Source organism: Aphanomyces invadans (assembly GCF_000520115.1).
Source record: "Aphanomyces invadans strain NJM9701 unplaced genomic scaffold supercont1.16, whole genome shotgun sequence".
Classification (NCBI taxonomy): Eukaryota; Oomycota; class Saprolegniomycetes; order Saprolegniales; family Verrucalvaceae; genus Aphanomyces; species Aphanomyces invadans.
The window spans coordinates 270,308-291,949 of record NW_008580161.1 but is presented as its reverse complement, the minus strand read 5'-3'; the positions used below and the strand labels follow the sequence as shown (position 1 = coordinate 291,949).

The 21,642-nt window shown below is 53.5% G+C and overlaps 6 protein-coding genes across 6 annotated transcripts; 3 read left to right on the top strand and 3 right to left on the bottom strand.

The window, feature by feature from the left end:
- Positions 1-2,611: 2,611 nt before the first annotated feature.
- On the bottom strand, positions 2,612-5,559 carry H310_08074 (hypothetical protein). The gene is made up of 12 exons (XM_008873694.1): positions 5,412-5,559; positions 5,264-5,362; positions 4,999-5,203; positions 4,850-4,955; positions 4,703-4,788; positions 4,419-4,648; positions 3,983-4,359; positions 3,743-3,925; positions 3,534-3,674; positions 3,294-3,423; positions 2,996-3,236; positions 2,612-2,910 (listed from the first exon to the last, which is right to left on the bottom strand). Exons 1-12 carry the CDS (start codon positions 5,554-5,556, stop codon positions 2,871-2,873), a joined length of 1,983 nt encoding a protein of 660 aa, XP_008871916.1. The 5' UTR covers positions 5,557-5,559; the 3' UTR covers positions 2,612-2,870.
- Positions 5,560-7,047: 1,488 nt separating this feature from the next.
- H310_08073 (hypothetical protein) lies at positions 7,048-8,865 on the top strand (the record flags this gene model as incomplete). The annotated part of the gene is made up of 1 exon (XM_008873693.1): positions 7,048-8,865. The coding sequence occupies one exon, from the start codon at positions 7,048-7,050 to the stop codon at positions 8,791-8,793; it is 1,746 nt and encodes a 581-aa protein (XP_008871915.1). The 3' UTR covers positions 8,794-8,865.
- Positions 8,866-9,860: 995 nt separating this feature from the next.
- On the top strand, positions 9,861-10,354 carry H310_08072 (hypothetical protein). Its single transcript, XM_008873692.1, has 2 exons — positions 9,861-10,058; positions 10,106-10,354. Exons 1-2 carry the CDS (start codon positions 9,955-9,957, stop codon positions 10,212-10,214), a joined length of 213 nt encoding a protein of 70 aa, XP_008871914.1. The 5' UTR covers positions 9,861-9,954; the 3' UTR covers positions 10,215-10,354.
- Positions 10,355-10,531: 177 nt separating this feature from the next.
- On the bottom strand, positions 10,532-11,934 carry H310_08071 (hypothetical protein). The gene is made up of 4 exons (XM_008873691.1): positions 11,452-11,934; positions 10,897-11,350; positions 10,700-10,847; positions 10,532-10,649 (listed from the first exon to the last, which is right to left on the bottom strand). The coding sequence occupies exons 1-4, from the start codon at positions 11,891-11,893 to the stop codon at positions 10,596-10,598; spliced, it is 1,098 nt and encodes a 365-aa protein (XP_008871913.1). The 5' UTR covers positions 11,894-11,934; the 3' UTR covers positions 10,532-10,595.
- Positions 11,935-12,545: 611 nt separating this feature from the next.
- On the top strand, positions 12,546-14,803 carry H310_08070 (hypothetical protein). The gene is made up of 5 exons (XM_008873690.1): positions 12,546-13,351; positions 13,399-13,453; positions 13,521-13,592; positions 13,950-14,159; positions 14,223-14,803. Exons 1-5 carry the CDS (start codon positions 12,657-12,659, stop codon positions 14,619-14,621), a joined length of 1,431 nt encoding a protein of 476 aa, XP_008871912.1. The 5' UTR covers positions 12,546-12,656; the 3' UTR covers positions 14,622-14,803.
- Positions 14,804-14,843: 40 nt separating this feature from the next.
- Positions 14,844-20,962, bottom strand: H310_08069 (hypothetical protein). Its single transcript, XM_008873689.1, has 13 exons — positions 20,443-20,962; positions 19,432-20,396; positions 19,047-19,372; positions 18,357-18,991; positions 18,009-18,293; positions 17,785-17,955; positions 17,499-17,723; positions 17,262-17,445; positions 16,710-17,200; positions 16,488-16,650; positions 16,229-16,431; positions 15,569-16,160; positions 14,844-15,438 (listed from the first exon to the last, which is right to left on the bottom strand). The coding sequence occupies exons 1-13, from the start codon at positions 20,941-20,943 to the stop codon at positions 15,092-15,094; spliced, it is 5,088 nt and encodes a 1,695-aa protein (XP_008871911.1). The 5' UTR covers positions 20,944-20,962; the 3' UTR covers positions 14,844-15,091.
- Between the last annotated feature and the right edge of the window lie 680 nt (positions 20,963-21,642).

Below are 21,642 nucleotides of genomic sequence, written 5' to 3'. Positions count from 1 at the left end.
GTAATATCGAATTCGATCAAAACTTGTATTGACAAAGGTTACTCTCCATTGTGCATGTTCTCCAGTCGACTAGCTGCATGGACGGACACTAGACAGTGCAACGACGTGAGGCGATTTCTGGTGACAACTTGATCAGCAACGCGCGCGCTTCACCCCAGCTGAGTCGACTGGAATGGTGCCAGTCGACTCATGAATCACACATTGAGCTGTCGTCAAGGCGACTCCATTGTAAAAGGCCCTTTTTCCATTCTTTTCGGTCAAGTATCGCTCTCAAGACACGATTTTCTCGGCCTCTGTTGGCATCTTTGATTGTGTATGAGTTTGGCGCGCACACCAAAAGCAAAACCTTTGTCAATACATGTTTTGATCGAATTCGATATTACAGGTTGGCCGCATTGATTAACAATAAGTGTAAACCACATTGAATGAAAATGTTTCTAGATGTACTTCGACGTTCGAATATTTTTAATTTTCGGTACCACATTGATTGCTGGTTTGACCACTTCGAATGGGCAGTGGTGTAGTCCTGACATTGAGGTATAGATGAAAAATCAGGTTGTTTGCAAGGTCACTTATAGGCTAAACGGTTTTGCGCTGGCTGTTCATCCGATGGCCCGGGTTCGTGTCCCGCAGTGGCACCAGTCCTCCCATTAGGAGAATTGCATATTTTCACCGAATTGCTTTGGGAATGACCGTAAGAAATACTTCAACAATGTGCACTAACACCCCTCGGGGGTCATGGACAGCAGCAAAAATACTGCGTACGAGTTTTGTCCAAATATTGTGACATGCTCGGTCATATGTATCAAATACTAGTGACATGATACTTTGACAAGGTCTGCTAACCTTTCGCTTGCTTACCCATATCACTACGCCAAATGTCGCTGTGGTTATCCTCGGACCGCCCTTGCTTGCAAAGCAAGGGTACTGGTCATTTCAATTCGCAGAGGCCCTGGTCAAGAATAACAATTGCAATTTTTACATTATGTGTTGGCCAATCAGTGTCCTCATTTCGGAATTAGATGTGTATCATCCATCATCCACGCATAATTTTCAAGCACTCGGAGCGTGCACATGAACACACAAACTTCAAAAATACTCGCGAGTACAACGCTTGCGAGTTTTTTCCCGATTCATTTTCGTAAAATTCAATGTGGCATTTTGAAAGCTCGTTGACCAATCAAAATTGTGATCTGACAGAACTGCTTGTGGACAACTAAATGTTGAACAGCATTTGAGTCAACAGATGCAAGCATGCGTTGTGCATGTTTCCTTCGTCCTCTTAGAGGGGAATGCGCTTCTAGCTACGGACGCCCCCGTGCAACTACTTCAATATACGGCGGCGTGACAGAGCGAATATACTGGTTTGTTCGAAGCTGCGCTTTCCTTCCGAGGCATTCATGGCGCTCTTCGTTCGCAGTCGAGTCGAGAGACTCGAGCATGACCTCGACGTCGTCCAGCGAATTCAAGAGAGGTAAAAGCAACAGTGCTACCATTTTTTGCAAATCGTGCCGGCGCAGCATGGGATGATGCTAACCTAATGGCATGTGGATGAGTACCACGACCTGCCGTGACAGCGTCGGTATGCATACAACATTGCAAGCTATATGAACTCAAAGGGCTGACGTTGAATTGAATTTACGCGGTTCTGGTGAGTCGAGCTGACCCAATCAAACTGTCTGCATCGTGCGACGTGTTTGAGTGGAAATGCATAAACGAATCATTTCGACTTCTTACCGTAGATACAAGCCACATCGCAAGTCCAAACTTCGCGTGGCAACTCCGCAATACGTCGGTGGGATAGTGGTGACAGTGGGCGTTTGTCTAGGCTTGCCCATGCACTTTATTCCTTGGTTCCTGCGTCGACAACCTTGACGAGTTTGGCCATAAAGTCGTCGACTCGACTGTGTATTGGCACAAAGATATCTGGGTTCAAATACAACGCAATTGCCCCCAGTGCCTACAATTGTACTCAGCGGCTTGGCTGGTGGGGCAGTCGTACTTCGCAGAATTCCGTGAACGTCAGCTACAGCAACACACCACAGCCAACTTGTTTATACCTCCATCGCGCGCATCCACGGTAGCTGGAGCTGTACGTACCTCCAAGTCCTGACTGGGGATGGCACCGGCCCCCGCATCGGATGCATCGTCGCTTTCCTGCTGGATCTTGAACAATACGTGCTTAACATCGGCCACCGTCAGCACGTCAGTAAACAAGTCGTGGGCCTGGCGACCACGTCAGTTGGGTCATCAATGCTGCGGCGCAAACGAATGTGAGGGGTACCTCCAGGAGCGAAATAAAGTCGTGCGCGTTGAGGCTGCTCGATTGGGCGGCATATCGTCGGTAAATGTGCTCGAGCTTTCCCTGGTACGTATGGAAGACAGTCTTGCACTCAGTCGTATTCATGCGATGGCGAAAGGCATCCGTGGACGATCGACACGCGTTTGCTAGGACGTATTCGACCAGACACTTCTTCACGCGCTGGCTTAGACTCAGCCCTGGCCACCATCCCCGAAACTAGTTTAAAGCAAGCAGCGTGCAGCCAAACTTACCTTTGTGGGTGCCGAGCCGCTTGTCGGCCACACAAACAATCGCCTCGACGAATTCGGTCGGGCCAAATTCGAGTTCCCCCTGCATTAAAAAACCGCGACTTGCGTCAGACGGATGCGTGCCGCCATCTCGACACACCACCTCTTCGCTGTCGTCGTTCTCGGCAGCATCTTCCTCCAGAGCCGTCGATTCGTCGACTTCGTTGATCTCGTTAAAGATCTTCTTCACATAGGCAAGGCCAAGCGGTTTGGCTAACAACTTGCAGTCTTTGAGAAAGCGGTGGAACTCATCCAGGGACATGCTGCAAGCATCGCCGACGTCACTCGCAGCGTAATACTTGAAGATGCGCTGGACGTCCTCTGGAAAAGCACGATACGGTCAAACTTCGTCAGATCGACAAATCAGGCAAGCTCAGAGCGAGGTTGGGATCAAACAGTACCATACTGATCGGACAAGATCGCCTCCAACTTGGAAGCTTCGGCCGACGCATCGACGTCCAAGATCTTGGACAACTTGGAGATGCTCACGTTGGTATACATGGCGCGCTCTCTAGCCTCGCGCCGGTTCATCATTTGGAAGGGAAGGCCGACGCGTGCCCGATGGAGGATTGTCTCGATCGCTTTTACATGCACGCGTTTCTGGACGCACGACCATAGTTGCATGTTGGCTGCGCGGGCGGCACACGCTACGCCACACAGCTCAGAAAATGTGCCGAACTACACACGAACGCTTGACCCATTACCATATTGTACCATTTGCACAGCGTTTTGCAACGACTCCTTGGCCACAGCCACCACGGTTACATGGGTCGAGTCGGGCTCAAATCGGTCCAGCTTGGTCACGTCGAACGGAGTATCGAGTTCCGACCAGCCCTGTGCACGTCGAATGAGAGCATGAAAACGCAAGCAGATGAAAGCATGCGACATCGTGCCGCCATACTTCCCATAGTGCCATGATATCGAGAGGAAAGATCATGTCGTACCTTGCGAACGTTGTCCCATGCCGCTTTGGCGTCGTGCAGCGACTGCAGCGCTTCTTGCCATGGGCAGACTGCAGGAACCATGCACGTGTATTCGCAACAGAGATAGCTTAGCACGCAGTACATGATATCGGCCGACGGATTCTGCAGCAACCACCGCAGCTCCCATCATCACACTTCCACAACCATGTCAAAAAGCACACAGGTCTTACATCGAGGTGGGCTTCGAGGTGCTGCACGAGGTAGTCTGGGCACCGCAGCACGCGCAAGTAGTGGAGGATTTGTTCTGGAGACCACTCCTTGGCCGAATCGTCGCTGACGGCGGAGTGTGCGTGGGGTAATTGATTCACCGATCGATTGATCACGCGCAAGATTGATCCCAGCACGAGCATTCCCTACATCATGTGTCCACTATCGTGTGTGGCCATGAAGCACGAGTGGCAGAGTGATACCTTTAGATCGGACGTAAAGTTTTGAACTCGAGAGTATTCCGCGTCAGACGTGGCAGCGGCATTCAACGACGACGTTTTCGACGACGTTCCCTTGCTCGCTCCACTCCCGCGGTCTTCGTTGTACTGGATGTGACGGTGAAACATACAGCTAGCCCACCGCAGCACAATCACGTCTTCGGGGGCGCGCAGTAACTCCAGTTTGTCTTCTCGCGGTCGAAGCATCATCGTGGGCTCGCAATAGTCTTTCAGGTCGACTGCTGCGAGCATGTAGCTCAAGTACGTGATTTCGGCATCGACGAGAGCCATGCACAAACGGCCCCACTCGTTCGACAAGGTTTGAAGCTGTCGTTCTTGGCTGTGCCATATTTGTTCCTTTACTATAAAACAGATACCTCATGTAACTTCGTGTCGAGGTGATTGTTGGTGTTTGTCGTACAGTCGGCAAATGTGAAGCGGAGACGATCTTGCGTCAGCGTGTGGCTTTCAATGGAGCCCTTGAGGTTCGCAATGTCGTCGCGAAGCTGCTTGATTGATCCTTCCAGCCGAAGCTGCGACTCTTTGCAATCGCCTGCGTTGTTGGTGAGGGTAGATAGCCGCTTTCTTGCGGCGGTCTGCTTTTCCGACACCACAGCCTGCCGCCATGCCCGAAGGAGAATCGTACAGTGCCTGATTCATAGTTAAAAGCCACTTGAGACTCGCTTGGGTCGACATGTGACTTACCGTTTCTTCCAGCGAGCCATGGCTTTGTGCATCGAAGCGCGCACTTTTAGCTTTGCTTGCGTGATTCGATTCCACGTTCGAAAGGCCTGGTGGGCAAAATTCGCGGTCTGTCGTAATCTGTGTTTGATGCCGAGTGACCATCTGTACCTGCAACAAGATCGTTCGGGCCCAGCGCTGCGAGGTTCTTTCGAGAACGTTTTCTTTCGTGGAGAGTTGCCCCATCATAAACTGGTGCCGCCCGTCCAACTTGGCGCTAGATTCGACGTCATGGACGATGTATAGTCGACGTGACATACATGTCATTGTCTACCGCTTGTTGGGCTGTTCGCTGTACATGCAGCTCGACGAAGTACGGCTGCAGCGCAAAGTAATCACTGGCCTTGAGCGGCGTTCCTCGTTGCGTGCGCAGTGCATCGGGGTTGACGTAGACGCTTTTTTCGCACTCGCGGACGATAGTGCGAAGTAAGTTGTCGTAGCGATTGAATTGCCGACCGATCATATCTATACGTGGGGCGCATCAATGGCCCCATTGCGACATGGAGCACACCGACGACGACGTACCCAGCAGCTCGAAACCAACAGAGGTACGAAACCCATTCGGGTTGCCTTGGTGCTCGGACGACCTGATGGCGTGTTCTAGCTGCGTCTCAAAGTACTCGACTGTACCAGAGACTATGACGGGCGGCGATTTTGGCAGGAACTACCTTACCAAAGCAAGCGTAGTCTTTGTTCTCGCGATCAACACTCGCGACCCATCCAGACACGCTCGGTGTCGTGGCTGGCCGGGCTTGTTTAGGTTCTCGTTGAGCAACATCCCCTCTTCCAGACGTCTTTGGTCGCTGAGGCGTAAACATTGCAAAAGCACGATTAGTGTGACGCTTCAAGATCGCTCAAGATTTCTCCCACGTATTTCTCGTAAGTTGCGCATTCAAGTTTAATACTACTAGTAGTATGTTCTTTGAAGTACAAGTGATCCCGCAACGTTTGTACTTTTATCCAAATATAAACTCTTCCAGGATGACAACGGTACAAAGAAAACACAAAAATTGATTTTTAAAGGCAACTGGATAGATGCATCAGTCAGTGGAGCACACGCTGAATTGAATGGCCAAAGCTGGCGTTGGTGTGGACAGTTTGATCCTCAGGGGCGACAAAAGATACGATTCTGGTGTGGGCCCAACAGTTCCGAATCGTAGTTGACGTAACACAATTCGAATACAACCATGTCAAAGGCCCCCAAGAACTTTATATCAAGTTACTTTTCACGGGGTATAAATTTATACCAGTGTGCAAACGCTCTGGATCACTGTACTACTAGTTTATCCCGAATTTATGAGAAAGTACTACGAATTCCTGCTTCAATAGATTCTTGGGTGACATGCACTGCATATTGCACGGATCAAATGGACATGATTCAAATGATGCAACATGGATATTGTCTGGACGTCACATGCATTGACAAACGGATTCTTGCGTCCATGTCTACGGGGAGATTTTGCGCACACAGGACATGACATATCTCCCACGTCGGTCGAGGAGCTGTTGACGTGTGCGATGCACCTCAACGTTCTATCAAAATCGAAATCTTTGTCCATGTTTGCCATAATCTCGCAACGAAACCAAAGGACGTCGTCAATCGAGACTGTCGTTGACGGTGAGGCAAAGACGACAGAATGGATGTGTCGTCCATTCGACTCATGATGGACCTCGTGGAATTTTTGAAAAAAAAAAACGAATTTCTTTCTCGAAGGATGGCAAGGTCGTCCGCAACATAGTATGCCGAAGTTGACGAGCATTCGTCTTAGGGCAATATCTCCAAAGCATCCTTCGGTGGCCTCTTGACCAGAGCCATGCACGCACTGGACATATCAGTTAGAACCACCATTTCTCTTGGCTACGGCAAGACCAAGACGCGCACGGCTGAGTTAGGCGAAGCCCCCGAACTCAGATCCTGCACGACGGACCCCAGGCGCTCGTCATGTTGCAAACGAAGCACGGTATAGGGTGTGGTATGGGTGCCTCCGCAACAAACCAACGACTGGCAACTGTACATGTTTGGTCGGCCGGTGTGGGGTCGCCTACATTCCTGCCGCTCTGTACCAACTTGCAATGGATGCGGTGAGGTATAGGGACAAGGTCCTGCGTTCGTGACGTGGTGCACGGTTCGAGGCCTGTGTGGCTCACGATGCCGTGCGCAGTGTACGTACCGGTTCTGGGTGACGGACGCCCTCTGAGTAGGAAAGTCAGATGAAGAGGTGGGGGTGCTGGTCAGTAGTACGATGCGCCACGAACAAGACCCAAGTGTGGGTGGAACAAAGCCCCCATTGTTTCATTTCCTTCCAAGCATGAAGCTGTTCCTCGCTGTTGTTGCGGTCGCGTCCGTCGCAGCCCAAGACGCGACGTATTCGCTCAAGGTGTTGTCCAATGCCGCCCACGGGTCGTGTGAAGTGATCAAGCCGCTGGGGGTCACGCAGCTCCACCGTGGGATCGAAGGTCCCAACGATACCCTCGACGAAGTCACGCCTCGTCAGAACAAAGCGTCCCTGGAGGAAGTCCAAGCGGCCGAGCCGCTCGGAACGGAACTCTTTATCGAGGTACTGGGGGGAAGCGAAGCCGCCGTCGAAGCCCGAGTCGCCGAACTGTGCCCAAACGGTGTCCAGAGCAAGAACCTCCGAGAAGCGGCGGTCCAAGCCGCGTCGATCCGTAAGATTGTCGACTCGGGCGACCCGAAGAACCGCATCGACGTGGTTTTCATGGGCGATGGGTACACCGCCGCCGAGGAATCCAAGTTCTTTGGTGACATGAAGCGCTTGACCAACGACATGTTCACGGGCGACACGTTCGCCCAGTACCTGCCGTTGTTTAACATCTGGGCATCGTTCGTGCCGTCCGCCCAGTCGGGCATTGGTGTCGGTGGCAAGCCTCGTGACACCGCGTTTGGTTTGTACCGGGACGGCACCGAGCTGCGCGCTGTGTACACGAGCAAGCCGACCGTTGCGCGCAGTGTGTGCGCGCAGACCGGGACAAACGCATGCGACTTTCCTTCGTTGATCGCGAACGACGACTTTTATGGGGGATTGGGTGGCGAATTTGTCATTTCAACGCGGTCGCCGACGTCAGGGACGATGGTGCTGCGCCACGAGATGGGCCACAACTTTGGCAAAGTCGGCGAAGAATACGACGGCGGCCAAGTGTACAGCGGCGCCAACTCGGCGCAGTCGGCGTCGGCCATCACGTGGAAGCACTGGCTTACCGAACCAAACAAGCTGACCGAGCAAAAGTGGGCCCAGCTGTACCAAAAGCACATTTGGTACGACCTCAAGAACGGCGCGTACACTATGGACTTCAAGTCGACGGGCGGGTTCAAGCGATGGTACATCATCCTATCCGTGTCGGGCGCCGATACGCAGGATTCGCTGTCGGTGACGCTGGACGGCAAACCGCTCGCGTGGAAGACGCAGGGCCTCAAGGACCGCACGTTTTACACGTGGACCAGCAACACGGGGTTCTCGGCCGGCGCGCACAAGCTCGTGGTCAAAGCTGGCGGATCCTTCTCGGGTCCCATCATCAAGCAGCTGTGCAATGCCGAGATCTCCGAGTACGCTGGCGAGAACGAGTACCACCAAGACAACGAGTACATTGGTATCTACCCAACGTACGACATCAACAAGGTCAAGACTGTGCGCCCCAACAACGAAAAGTGTTTGATGCGAAACATGACGTCGACGCACTTTTGCAGTCCGTGCCAAGAGAACATGTGGCAGCAGTTCCTCAGCCGCGTGTCGTTCATCGACAACGTGGCCGTGACGGGGAAAAAGGTCGCGCTGCAACTGATCCCGCTTGCTCAGTTGCGCGTCCCCACGGACCCGTTTGTCCAGTCCAATCCAGCCCTCGCCGCTGCCGAAAAGTATACCGTCTCGTGGTTCAACAACGGCAAGGAAGTGGCAAAATTCAAAAACAAATTTGCCGTCGACACGGCCACAGTGCAGTCCAAGAGCTCGTCGTGGTCCGTGACAGTGCAGTTCTCCACCCCGTCCGTCCGCCTCGACTCGAAGAACGTGATGAAAGCTTCCAAATCGTTCACCGTGTAAGACGTGGCGTGCCCGTCGTTGCGCCAGTCAGTGTTTCGTTCGCCAAAAAATATACCTGCGTCATATGCCCTCGTTGTCCAATTGAGCCATGGTCTTGCTGTAATTGTACGATGCTCTGAACCAAATGTCCGTGCGATTCGATCTTGTAACGAATGGTGTGGCGCTAAATGCCAGTATACTCCCCTCGTGAAGCCACGAGATTGTGCTCAAGTGATGGAAGGCGTTGGCCAGTGCTTCTCCTTTTGGCTCGCAACCAACTTGCGTGTGCCGGGGCGCGCACGCAACCCCTACACGACCAAGCAACAGATAAAGTGACGTTTGAATCACGCAGAGGATCGCAACACACTCGTGGATTGTGTACACGTCCGCGTTGACGGCGGAGATTTTACTTGGGATGTCTACGTATGAATCTTGCTTCAGTGCACGCATACATGTATAGCTTCAACTTTAACAGGAATTCTGGAACACCATGGTGGCGCGAGAGCATCGTTGGAGCCAACGGCATCAACTGAGGCAATCTTCCAGTTCGCGCATCCGTGCAGCACCTTGGTGGTACATAGACTACGTGATTACTAGGCGTGCGTACAAGGGATTCCGCCTCGAATCCTTCTCATCATTCGAGAGCTCCAGGGGATCCCATAGCTCAAGTCCATGCATGAATGCCACTTTTCTCGTTCTCCATGGCACGGGCTATGCTTGCGCCTACCATGACACGCCGCCACTGTGGACCTTGTGCAACATGGACGGAATCTCTTGCATGATATGCCGGTGAACACACATGGACGACCACCGCACCTCATGCTCCTCCATCGTCTCTTGCTGCTATATGCCATCTATGAGCTCCTGGGGCGATGTGCTCTCTCATGTCGAAAAAAGCGCCGCTTCCGACTCGCCGCCCCTTCGATCGTAACTGACGCAAAGGACTACCTGAAAATAGTGTGAATCTATGGGTCAACCCTGAAATAGTGTATTTTTGCAAAATCAACGGCATCGGATTGGCTGTATCCGATGATTTCATCCAATCATATATGAAATCGAGTGGTTTCGACACGTGCGTTTCGTAAGGTGGCGAGCGGAAATAGATCGCCGAAACTTCCGGTGTCGGTTGGGGTTCTCATTCGCGATAAAGAAGAGGCAAGTGCAGCCGCCGGGTGGTAGAAGATGGCCGACGCGCAGGTAAAGAAGCTCACGGACGAGATCGAACGGTTGGAGTTGGACCTCAAGGCCCTCGAAGCGGCCATCACGACGTCAGAAGCCGCGAAAAAGTACGTACGGATCGACTCATTTGCGTGCTCACGTGTGCGCTGGATAGAGTCTCCGAGTACTGCAACACGACACCCGACCCCTTCTTGGGCGACAATGAGTCGCCAAATGTGTGGCAGGCCGCGGCGCAAGGTGGCGGAGGATGTGTGATACAATAATGTTCACCCTCGATCGATTCCATAAAGAAAATCACCTCTCTCCGACGACAACTCGTCGGCATGTATCATCTTGTGTGCGACTCCTGCCGCGTCCCACATGTGTTCACCACTTCATAAGTTAACATGTGTTCTTCCATATACGTCGTCCTTGTGTTGATCTCTTCCAAGTTCGTCGGGGTCAGCACCATCCTAGCCAGTGGTCCGCACGACCAGACAAATGCATACTCGAGCAACGTGGTCGCGCAGCGAGATTAATGGAACAGACAGGACAACCAGGGTGGACTTGGTCCGGCCCGTAGCGCAGACAGCACGCAAGCTGGAGGGTGGCGACCCACGAGCATTTTCGTCGACACGTTTTCTCGTTAAATGGTTCTACATTCACTATTTCTTGGCATTCAAGAACGCTTCGCCCTTCTTGCCCTCGAACCCCGCTCGCTACACACGTCATCGTCAGACCTCAAACACGATGATTGAAGGAGCTTTACGTTCTGCTTTGGCTTGCCGGCCGCAATCTTCTGTGCGCGGGCCTCGGCTGCCTTGGCTCGGAGCACTTTCTTGCCCGTGCGAGCGTTCGTCGCCTTGGTCTTGGCTCGTTCTTTCATTGCCTTCTTTTCCGTCGACACACGTTGTTTCCTGAGCACCAGCATGAGCCTGCACCGCTCCTGCACACGACCCGACCTACCATTCCTTGGAGCTCTTGTCTTTTTGCTTCAGCTTCTTCTTGAGCTTGTTGCGCAGCAGCTTGGGGTCGTCCAGCACTTTGTCGCCCTGTGCTTGCTTGAGCGCTTTCTCCCATCCCTTGGCGGCAACAACTGCTCGCCCTTCCTCCGTCTTTTTGAGCTCCTCCATGCGCGCCTTCTTCGCTTCGGCCTTCTTTAGCAGGTTCTGAATATTGGCCAGACTTCGTCCATTGCGGGTCTTCGCCTCTTCCTTCTTCTCCTTTCCGACCAACAAACTGCCGTATGAAATGCTCTCTTCCACGGATTTAGTGGCAATCGCCGTGTCGGTCGTGTTCGATGCAGGGGTTCCCGAGCTTTCGGCTGCAGCGTTGACAGCTTCATTTACCTTGGCCTTCTTGTGCTGCGACTTATCTTGCAATGTCGGCGGCTTCCGCTTCTTTGTTGGTGCGGCCTTGTCTACAACGTCAAGGACACGTGAGTGAGGACGTGCGGACGCATGACGAGAGAGGGGGGACAATAAGATCGGAGCGAAGGAACCAGGAAGCGGAGGTGCCTACCATTGGTGCTGTGTTCCTTCTTGGACGGCTTCTTGTGCTCTTTGGCCGACTGTCGCTTGACGCGCATCGTTTCAATGCGCTTGGCGAGTCGCTTGCGAAGGCCGTCGAGTCCGGTGAGGTCCGTTTCATCATCGGCATTGTCGTCGTCCTGTTCCTGCGTTGCTGCGGCGACTTGCTTCGCCTCCTTTTCCTTTTCATGGACCTGCTGCGCTTCGTTGGTCAGCTGGAGCTTGGGGTTGAACTTGAGCCGCTTGCCAACGTGTTTCGAGTCGACGAGGTCGTCGTCGACGGCAGCCGCGAGCGCCTTGACGTTCTTGTGATACTTTTTGTTGACGCTCTGCTTAAAGTTGTCCTCTGGCTCAGTAGGAAAGTAGTGGGCCGGCGGGATCAGCTCCATCACACCGCAAAAGAAGCGGTCGACGGCGGCGACCTCGAGCACCATCTTCGACTGGATTGCACGAGTTGGTTGTCGTGGTGTCGGATTCGATTGATTGGTGGCGGAATTTACGCCACGATCAACTTTTTTAGCCAATCCAATCGCTGTTTTCAAAACGTTTTGATCCCAATGGAACTACTGTGTTCGTGGCAACATCCACCAAATCTCTCGCCCTGGGCAAAGATCCTGACGGGGTGCCCGCGGATGCACCCCTCCTGCCTAGACTCCCAGTCGCAACGCGACGTTATTGCGAGGAACTTTCCATCGCTTTTGCTACGCATCCTGCATCGATTTATTGCCAAAGCGTCCCAACACAACGACGTCAGTGTTTGTGTGGCACATCCATACAAGCCATACAAGGGGGGGAACACTACATGGAGGGGTTCCGCCGTGAATTCCTGCTGCGTGCACCTGGCAAGTCCAAAATTCCATGGGGGGTTACTGGAGGGCTATAAAATAGGACAATCCATCCAAGGTGAGATTCGTACGCAATGAAGAAACGTGGCAGGTCGTGTGTGGGGGATGTTCGAAGAGGGGGGGGTTGGCTCTGCGCGAATCCGCTTTGCGCAAGCACCAGCCAGCTTCTCAAGTGTGGGTTTACAAGACGTTTGAAATGGTTTCGAACGAATTTTAAAAACACGTTGAGTTTCGAAAACTCGTGAAACGTCTGCGATTCGTCCCTGCCCTAAAAATACCAGAAAGCCGCGGAGGACGCCGGACAACAAGTTGCAGCAGCAGCAGCAGCAGTCGTATCGTGGGCCATCGCACCATGATGCAGCGCATGACAACTCGCCAGGTCGAGAAGACGATGGCCGACCGCCGGGCCAAGGAGGCAGAAAACGCCGAACTCACACGGTATGCGTCGAGTAACCAGCAGCAGACGATGGCAAACAAGAGTGACATTGGAGTGCTGGCAAAACGACGCAATAACCAAGCGTTCCAGCGAAATGCCGAGGCCATGTTGGAAGAGCGATCGATTGCTATCGAGCGCGACGCCATCCGGAGCCAGAGGACGCGTGAGCAGAACGATTTCATCGCCAAGGCGCTCGAAGAAGAGCGGCGCATGCAAGAGCGCAAAGAGCGCGAGATCCAACGCATCTGCGAGTCGAGCGAAGAGCTCCGCGAACTCGAAAGCATGCTTAAAATCGCATACGTCAACAAAGAGCGTGCCGTGCAGCAAGCCGAGCGAGAGACACTCAGCCAGATCGAACAGGCCCGCGAAAAGGCCATTGAAGCACAGATGGAGTATGATCGACAACGATCGCTCGTCGACATGGCTGCCAAGGACTTTGGCAAGCGTGTAGAGGCCGTCGCGTCCAAACAGAGTATCCAGCAGCAGATGATGGACCGCCTCAAGTTGCACGAAGAAGCAGCGCGGGAGGCCGAGCTGGACAAGCAAAAAGTCGACGCGATCATGAAGAAGATCGAGGAGGAAGATCGATGGGAGCAAGAAAAGCGCGAGCGGTAAGGACATTGATACCTGTCGGCGCTTGCTTCACGACACAGTGCAGGTATGTCTTGGAGACGAAGAAGCTCATCGACGACTGCAAGCTCCAACGTGCCAAGGTATACAACTTCACTACGGCGTTGCGGGGCGGGAGCATCGACCGGATGGATAAACGTGGCTGTGTAGGAGAAAGAAGATCAACTTCGACGCGAGAAGGAAGAAGATTTGCGAATTCTACAGCATGGCAAGCACGTCGAGGTACTGCTCGCACGCACCCCTTCTTCAACGATTGCGCTGTGCGAACACTGCTTGTCCATGTCTGTATCGCTCATCCAAGCATTCGATTTGATCCTTCAGCTCATCCAACTTCTTTTTCGTACGCTGTTTGCGCGTACCGCGGGGTGTTGCATGTGCGCGGCGTGATGTGTGTCCCGACGTCTCCAACTCGGCAAATTGGCGGCGACAATTGTTGCCGTAATTATGCGTTTGAAAGCATATGCGTGGAGAATGCGGTGATGGCGTGTGCATCGAGACTCGTCCGTGTGGCTTGGGATCATTTCGACCGACACATGAGAGAAGGCCACTCGATTGAACCAAACGATGACTTGCCTGTAGCTTCGCGAGGCCGGGATCAAGGAAAAGTTGGCCGAGAAGAAGAAGCGCGAGGAAGAGATGTTTTTGGCCGTCGAAGCAGAAATTCAGCGCCAGCGGAAGGAAGAAGAAGAGTTTGCGCGGCTGCGGGATGAGCTGTGGGAAGAAGAAGTGCTGGAAGCGCGGCGACAGAAAGAGCGCGAGCGGGCGCAGAAGAAGCAAGCAGACAAGGAGGTTCGATCGATCCGACTGCGCCTCGTGGCGACCTGGAATGCTGGTATTTCACGCGTTTGGTAGGACATGATGCGGTCCAACGACCAGCAGCAGGCACTCAAGGCGCAGTTGCTGGCGGAACAGAAGCGCAAAGAAGACGAGTACAACGAGTTCCTCAAGCGCAAGTTTGCGTCCGAGGAACGGCGCGAGATGGAGCTCGAAATCTTTCGACGCAAACAGAAGGAGGAATACAAGCAGGCCATCGTGGCGCAGAACCAGCAAAAACAAGCCATGTACCGCCACGAGCTCGAAAAGGAACGGGTCGAAGCGGCGCGCGTGGCGGACGAAGACGCATTCAAGAAGGCCGTTGTCGAAGAGGCCAAGCGGCGGCTGCTGGAAGAACACGCAGCCAAGTTACAGGGGTATTTGCCCAAAGGCGTTGCAAAGGAAGTGTACCAGCGAAGCAACATGGGGTCGCGGTGAGCTTTGATCACGACGTGGCCAACACGGGCTCGAGGCCGCCATCATCCATGCTTAGGCACGAATTAAAATGCGATGAAACTTTCAGGGAGTGTGGGTCAGGGATGGCAGCGGCGACTGTGAAGCATTTGTCCTTGTAGGATGCGGACGCTTGCTCCTTGCTAGAACGAGTACAATGATGTCGCGAAAGGTGGTTGCCCGCCAGCAGTCACTGTCTCGACTTTTGTTGGTCTGCTCAAAGATCGCATTACGAGCAATTATCGCACGACTTTTGGCAGCGAGTGGTCGGTTGAGGGGCACATCCATCGATCTCTCAACACTTTTCACAACCCAGTGCATCGAGAGTACGACTCGAGCCTATTCCATTGACCGTTCGATTATCGTACACGACTTTGTCAAAGTTGGAATCGAAGAGCGGCATGTGCCGACGACAGCGCCAGCTTCGCACGCACCCTTCGTGTGGTAAGCCCACATCATTCCACATCAAACGGGGGGAATGGGACGTCGTTGGTCACGTCAAGCGTCACGCGAACCCACTTCATGCCGTTGAGTTTCTTGTGGCGCGTCTCAAAAAGGGCATCCATGTCCGAGCTTGTGATCGTCGCATCGTCTTTCTTGTTGTCGGTGGTCAGCAGCGCGTCGACGAGGCCCCGCGACAGCTCGGTGCGCACCGTGTTGATGATCTTCAACGTCGGCTGCAATGGCACACAGCGACTCTCCTCAATCACGTAATTCACCCCATCGATCTTGGCTTGCGTCCAGAATTTGCGGCTGCCGTCCATGTAAAGCCACACATCGCATTTGGTCGTGATCAGCATCACTACAAGGTAAATCAGGTCAAAACTTGTATGATCCGACGCTCAACGCGGCTACGGCGAGCTTCCGCGCACGAGGCCATCAACTCCGTGCACACTTTCATCATTTCTAAACAATGACCAACGGGAACGTACCAACTGGATAGTACGAGTCCACGTGTGGCGGCAAGAGTGTGCAGCATCCTCCCATGAGGGTCGACCCATCGCCCGTGAGCAACTGCTCGGCAAAAACGCCGACAATCATCTTTTTGTCCAGCTTCAATTGCGGCAAGGCAAACACACTGCGTCCGCTCACGATCAAGTTCTTTTCACTTGGGGTTTGCTGCCATCGAATGAGTCCACCGACATTCAAGTCGTTAAAGCGGATGCGGAGGGCATCGGGGTCGCCCGGCGCCGGTAACCACAGCGGCAACACGGGTAAATCCACGGGGAAGCGGCCTTCGCGAAGGAAAAAGAGCAGTGAGACGCTGAATGGAAACGGCGTCGACCCAGGCGAAACCTTCAGATCAAATCCTTTCGGATTCTTCGACACGTGGTGGACTTCAGGCTCCAGTGTGAGCGGCTCCACGAGGTATTTGAAGTGTTCCGGGGGAATTTTCAGTCCCCACTGGCACGTGGTATCGACCTTAATCGCAAGTTGCGCACTCAATGGACCTTGGATTTTCTCCTTTTTTGCCTTGCCTCCCTTGGCCCCTTTCCCTTTTTTCTCTGGCAAGCGTCCTCGCGCCTGCAAATCAAGCATCAATCTCAGCATGACCGGCAGATCTGTCGCTCGACACAAAGTGAAAGACGTACGAGGCAGTCGTGGTAGTTGAGTACAAGCAAAAATCGTAGCATCGGGAGCGGAGCGTGGGCATACGTCCAAGGCTCGGACGAGTACATACGTCCGCTAAACTTTTGAAGGCGCTCGAGATGGGCCACCATGGAGGGTTGTAAGGCACGCAAGCCGCGGTAGGGGGGCTTTTTTGCCAACCGAATCAACCGCACACATAACTCCCCTGTTCCGTCCATCGTCGACACGTTAGTTGCTTTCCGTCATGCGTAGCATTCGTACCCACAAGCACCAGCGTCGTTTGGAATCGGCGAAACGAGATGGCGAACTTTTTAAGAAGTCCGACCACTTGGCCCTTGTTCGTACACGCGAGGCACTGGACCATGAGTTTCCAGATAGCCAGCGGTTCGCTGCGCACGTCGCCTTCTTGGAGCTCCAACTTCGCCTGCAATTCAGTGGGTTTCAAACACAATTGTGACCACCATGACGCCAGGAACAACGCACCGCCAAGACTGCTTTCATCTCGTGCATGTACATTTCCGACGACGCAATGTGGAAGCGAGACGGAGCGAGGTGTAGGTCCGGTGACGCAAGCACCGCAACAAGGAGGACGACTTCCACCACCCCGACGCCCCATTCCCACGCCGTCAAGCCGTACATGAGCAAGCGACAGAGACGAATGTCCAGGGGGAAATGCACAGAGAAGAGTCCGAACGACGTAATACTGTCCTCTTCGCGGGGCGATGTCACGGCGGAAAACGTGTGCAGCATCTTGTACGCCATGTCGATATTCGCCACGTCTGGTGGAGTCACGGCCTGGGCAAGCAGCTCCGATGGCGTGCCGATGTGCTGCATCTGCGCTTTCATTTGGAGCACGACCTTGTCCAGCGGCTTGCGCAGGAGCTCAGGGGTCGTGTATTCGTCCATGCACGTTTCCATAAAGCGCTTGGTGAACAAATGGAACGCCACGCCGGGGCGGATACGTCCGGCGCGACCTGTAAACAACTCCCTCGTGAGTCACCATCGAGTCGCACGGATCACGGCCATTATACACACCCGAGCGCTGCTTTACCGACGCCTTCGAGCACCACATCCGCACGAGAACCTCCGACTTGGTCGTCTTGTCCATCAAAATTTGCTTTTCCAGCGCCGTGTTCACGATGTGCGTGACATCGGGAATCGTCACACTGCTTTCGGCGATGTTCGTCGACAGGATGATTTTCATCTTGCCTTGGACGTCCTGAGTGTGGGTGAAATTGAAGCGCTCACACGAACGATCAAGAGAGTTCGTACCTTAAACGCCTTGGCCTGGTCGTCCATTTCGATGTCGCTGTGCAGCACAAAGAGCTGAATCATGGGCCACGACTCAAATTTCTCGTGGAGGTACTGAATGTCGGCCAGCCCCGACACAAAAATCAATATGCAGCCCGAGCCGCCTTGGGATTTCACAATCGTGTGAGCCACTTGGACACACAAATCCAATTGCGCCGTCACCACCTTCTGCAGTTGTTTGGTCATCTACGCACGCGCCAGTCAATGGTCATGACAATTGCAATCGATTTGAACGGTGGAGACGTGCCATTTCCACATCGTTCATCATCGACTTGTCCCAAGAGTTGAGCGCTTCGGCCAGTTTGCCAACTTTGAGGCCAGGAATGCGCTTCATGTCTTCAAGAAAGACGGTTTTGACAGGGTGGAGAGCCGACCCGACAAACAATTCGTCGCTGTGCTGCATTGGGACGGGCAGCACCTGCAACACAGCGTCATGCGCCGCCTTACCAACGAAATAAACAAGAGTCGTACCGGTTTGAAATACTTGAAAAAGATAGATGCATCCATCGTCGCCGACATAATGACGAGTTTCAGGGCTGGAAACAACCGCCAATTTGTTGCAACCATCAAGAGCAGCATATCCATGTCCATGCTGCGCTCATGCGCTTCGTCCAAAATCAAATGTGTCACGCCCTTCACGCTGTCGGGGTTGTGAATCAATCGCTCCAGCATGTACCCCGTCGTCACATAAGTAATTTGAGTCTTGTCCGAGTCGTGTTGCATTTGGCCCACACGGTATCCGATCGTAGAGCCAACCTACTCCGCGTCGGGGATAAGAGAGAGCTCCATGCTAGCATCGTGCGAATCACGAGCCCTCACCGTCTCGCCCCGCATTCTCGCCACGGTGGCCGCCAGGGTCAGGGCCGCGACGCGCCGCGGCTGCGTCACGTAAATATTGGCTGTCTCGGCGTTCGCGTCCAGCAAAAATTGCGGCACCGACGTACTTTTCCCACAACCAGTTTCCCCTTGAATCACAACCAGCGGGTTCGTCGCTACGTGGTCGAGAATCTCTTCTTTGTGCTTGAACACTGGCAACGAAAAGATCAATTGTTTGAGATCTTTTGGGGCCGGGGCCACGTTTTCGGTCGGTGTTTGGCTCACATCGACTGCCCATTCGAACGGATGCAAATTGCCGTCCGAGTCGGTAGCGTTGATGGCCGTGGGTTTACGCAACTTTTCTGTCGGGAATGCAACGGTGGAACGGGATGCCTTTTTAACAAACTTCTTGGCACCTTTCTTGGCCATTGTAGGATTCTTGAGTAATATCACGGCCGGCGTTAACAAATCACGCGTCCCCTCAACACTCCCGTTGATGTCCGTCTGCAACTCCATCGATGGCGACAGCGACGATGAGGCAGTCGTGGGCGGCAACGCCTTGGCAAACAAATCCACCAGCGTGTGGAAGCTCCACATGCACGCCTGTACCTGCTCTTCCGTCAAAGCTAGAGCTGGATCTGGCCATGTCGAGTGCATGAGGCTTGGAAACTTCATGAGAGAGCTCGTTCGTACCCGCCACCATGCGTTGCACGGTTGTCTTGGACACGAGAGAGGTCTTCAAAAAGTACGCAAACAACGACGCAGAGTAAAACGCATGGCAATTGACGTCCGTATGCAGCTTTAGGATGTCGCACACGTGAAAGAGCGTCTCCAACGACGACAAGTACCGGCACGCCGTCTCCACGACCTCCCGCGACAGCCCCGCGGGCGGGACAAATGCGATGCTAGGGCTCGATTCCTTTTGGATACAAATGCTGACGACGGACGTCAGCAAGAGAGTTGTCCACGTGTTGTAGCTCAATGTATCCGATGCTGCCAGTACCATGCCCAACGCATACCTACAAACGTTGTTATTGCATGACAAGGGTGTCGTAGCGGAGGTGTTGTCGTTTCTTACCCGACAAATTTCAATTCGACCTGCTTCTTTGGGGGTTTCCAGGTCGCCAGCGCGGTGTGCACGGTCGGTGCCACGGCGACCCACGACAGTACCATGGCCTGGAAATGGTCGACTCGAATGGATTTCGCATGCTTTGTGTCGAAACCCACGTCGCTGGGGGTGGCTGTCACAAGTCGTGTGATGAGGTTGCCCGTTAACACACATGTCACGTATTCTTCGACGTTGGTTTGTCTGAGGAGGCCATATGTGCCCTGGCGCGCCGCGGCCAGCAACGGGCACCACGTGAGGTCACCAAACATCCACCGATGACTGAGCGACCGACGTTGATCAAACATCACGTCGATCGCAAATGACGGCAGCATCGCCTTGTCGAGCAGCTTCCGGGCGCGCTTCCACTCCACGGTTGATAGGACAGCGTGCCGCACAGCTGTCGGAAACCGCTTCTTCACGGCGCCACCAACCCCGTAGAAGCAGTAAATCCCGTACACGTGCGTGAGCAGATCGTTGTCGTGGGTCAAAAGCTCCTTGAACTCAGGGTCGTCCAGCCAGTTGGACGTGCCCAAGTGCTCTTGCAACCACACGAGGGCGTCGGCGACGTCGTAGCTGCCTTGCGACTGCCGCAGCGCAGGCAAATGCAACGCCTTTGCGAGGTTGAAATGCACGTCCACGTACGGCGTAAAATCGTTTCCGCACACAATCGCCCACTCCACGAGCTTTTCGGGCGCTAACCCGGACACTGCAGCCAATTTGTCCGAGTCAAAGACCGTAGCCCGGACAAACCCGGACGTCGGATCCACCTGGATCGACGAAAACGGAATGTACCGCACTTTGTGCATGATCAAGTAGTCCGAATCGTGCGCGACGGCGGCGAAGATGGTCTTGGACCGCACCAGTTCGCCGAGGGTTTCATCTGCTTCGATAGGCGCCGTTACGATGGAGCAACCAGCGTGTTGTAGACACGTGACCTACATCGGGCATGAAAAGGCACCTGTCAGAGAGAGGAAGACTCACCAATGCTTTGCGCGCAAACGCAAACACCGCCTGGGTTTCCATGAGGATGGTCGCAGCTTCCTCGGTCAACTGGACGAGATCCAAAGGCACTGTGGGCGCTAGCGGTGAAACCTCGTCGATTCCTTGTGGAGACAATGGTGTGGGCGGTGCGTACAGTCCCTGCACTACGCTCTTGGACTTCTCCATTTTTTCGCTTCTCCGCCGGCCGCGAGCGACGTCCTTGATCGTATTGAGCATCCCTGGTGGGTCGCGCACAAACTTGAGGCGGATCTTTCGTTCAAACAGAGGTCGCATCCACGCGCGCACCCACACGTACAACGCGCGGGCGTCTCCACCAAGGAGTAACCAGTGCGCATCGATTGTGTGCACAAGCTCTCGGCATGCAAAGTGCAAAAACGAGTCCAAGTCAACGCCGAGCGTCACATTTGTCAGATCCTCTACTTCCGTGGCGCACTCGTCTTGGCGCGCCGCCACGTACGACGTCAGCCCGCGGATGCCCATCCGCCGACTTGGACCTTTGCAATGTGGTCAACAGTTAACATGTCCCTAGAATGTCCACCGCCCAATCAGATTCGTCCAACCGTTGATTTCACGTTTAAACCTCAAGGAATATCGGTTAAGCGCATTCATGGAATTTCGGTGTAGCCAACGGGATTTTCCGTGAGGTGAATGTTTGTTCCGCTCCATGAAAACATGCACCGACCAGTCACCCTGGTTCAGTTCTTGCAATAACGTTAGGCTCTTCTGGTAGAAAGAAACGTAGTTTGCAATACAGACCCCATGCTACTGATGTGAACAATGCGCGTCATAAACCATCATCAGTCCTTTGTCAATTGACAAAGACCTCCATTCTCGCGATCATTTGTTTAAACAGGTAATGTACCAGCATTCTCTACTGTTTAAACGCACCGATGTTCATATCATGATTGGTGGCGTTCAACACCAGCTCGCTCTTCCCGTGATGCATGATGACAGGTCACCGCGCCTCATCGTTCGGCCGGCGGCGCTTTCGTCGCCTATGGAGTAAAGTGGCAAGCTCTAGTCGTTATGTGACTGCGATGAACTACTGATATGAGAAAGAAACGAGGGCACTCCTTTAGAGATGCTCCACACATAATAATGAGATTTTGCAAATTTCCTCTCACTTTCTTTTCAGAACAAATTGTCATATCACGCTTTCAGAGACTATGAAAAGACATA

Bases quoted from the DNA above. Each gene is read 5' to 3' on its own strand.
- H310_08074 (XM_008873694.1), bottom strand. From the start codon at position 5,556: ATGTTTACGCCTCAGCGACCAAAGACGTCTGGAAGAGGGGATGTTGCT. The intron at 5,204-5,263 runs GTACGTCGTCGT...CCCCACGTATAG, and splicing joins TGTTGGTTTCGAGCTGCTGG to ATATGATCGGTCGGCAATTC. The intron at 4,789-4,849 runs GTACAGATGGTC...TTTGCCCACCAG, and splicing joins CCCGAACGATCTTGTTGCAG to GCCTTTCGAACGTGGAATCG.
- H310_08072 (XM_008873692.1), top strand. From the start codon at position 9,955: ATGGCCGACGCGCAGGTAAAGAAGCTCACGGACGAGATCGAACGGTTG. The intron at 10,059-10,105 runs GTACGTACGGAT...TGCGCTGGATAG, and splicing joins ACGTCAGAAGCCGCGAAAAA to AGTCTCCGAGTACTGCAACA.
- H310_08071 (XM_008873691.1), bottom strand. From the start codon at position 11,893: ATGGTGCTCGAGGTCGCCGCCGTCGACCGCTTCTTTTGCGGTGTGATG. The intron at 11,351-11,451 runs GTAGGCACCTCC...TTGACGTTGTAG, and splicing joins GAAGGAACACAGCACCAATG to ACAAGGCCGCACCAACAAAG. The intron at 10,650-10,699 runs GTAAAGCTCCTT...TGACGTGTGTAG, and splicing joins CCGGCAAGCCAAAGCAGAAC to CGAGCGGGGTTCGAGGGCAA.
- H310_08070 (XM_008873690.1), top strand. From the start codon at position 12,657: ATGATGCAGCGCATGACAACTCGCCAGGTCGAGAAGACGATGGCCGAC. The intron at 13,454-13,520 runs GTATACAACTTC...GTGGCTGTGTAG, and splicing joins GCAAGCTCCAACGTGCCAAG to GAGAAAGAAGATCAACTTCG. The intron at 13,593-13,949 runs GTACTGCTCGCA...ACTTGCCTGTAG, and splicing joins AGCATGGCAAGCACGTCGAG to CTTCGCGAGGCCGGGATCAA.
- H310_08069 (XM_008873689.1), bottom strand. From the start codon at position 20,943: ATGGGCATCCGCGGGCTGACGTCGTACGTGGCGGCGCGCCAAGACGAG. The intron at 18,294-18,356 runs GTGAGGGCTCGT...GACGCGGAGTAG, and splicing joins CGAGAATGCGGGGCGAGACG to GTTGGCTCTACGATCGGATA. The intron at 16,432-16,487 runs GTACGAATGCTA...TGGACGGAACAG, and splicing joins AACGACGCTGGTGCTTGTGG to GGGAGTTATGTGTGCGGTTG.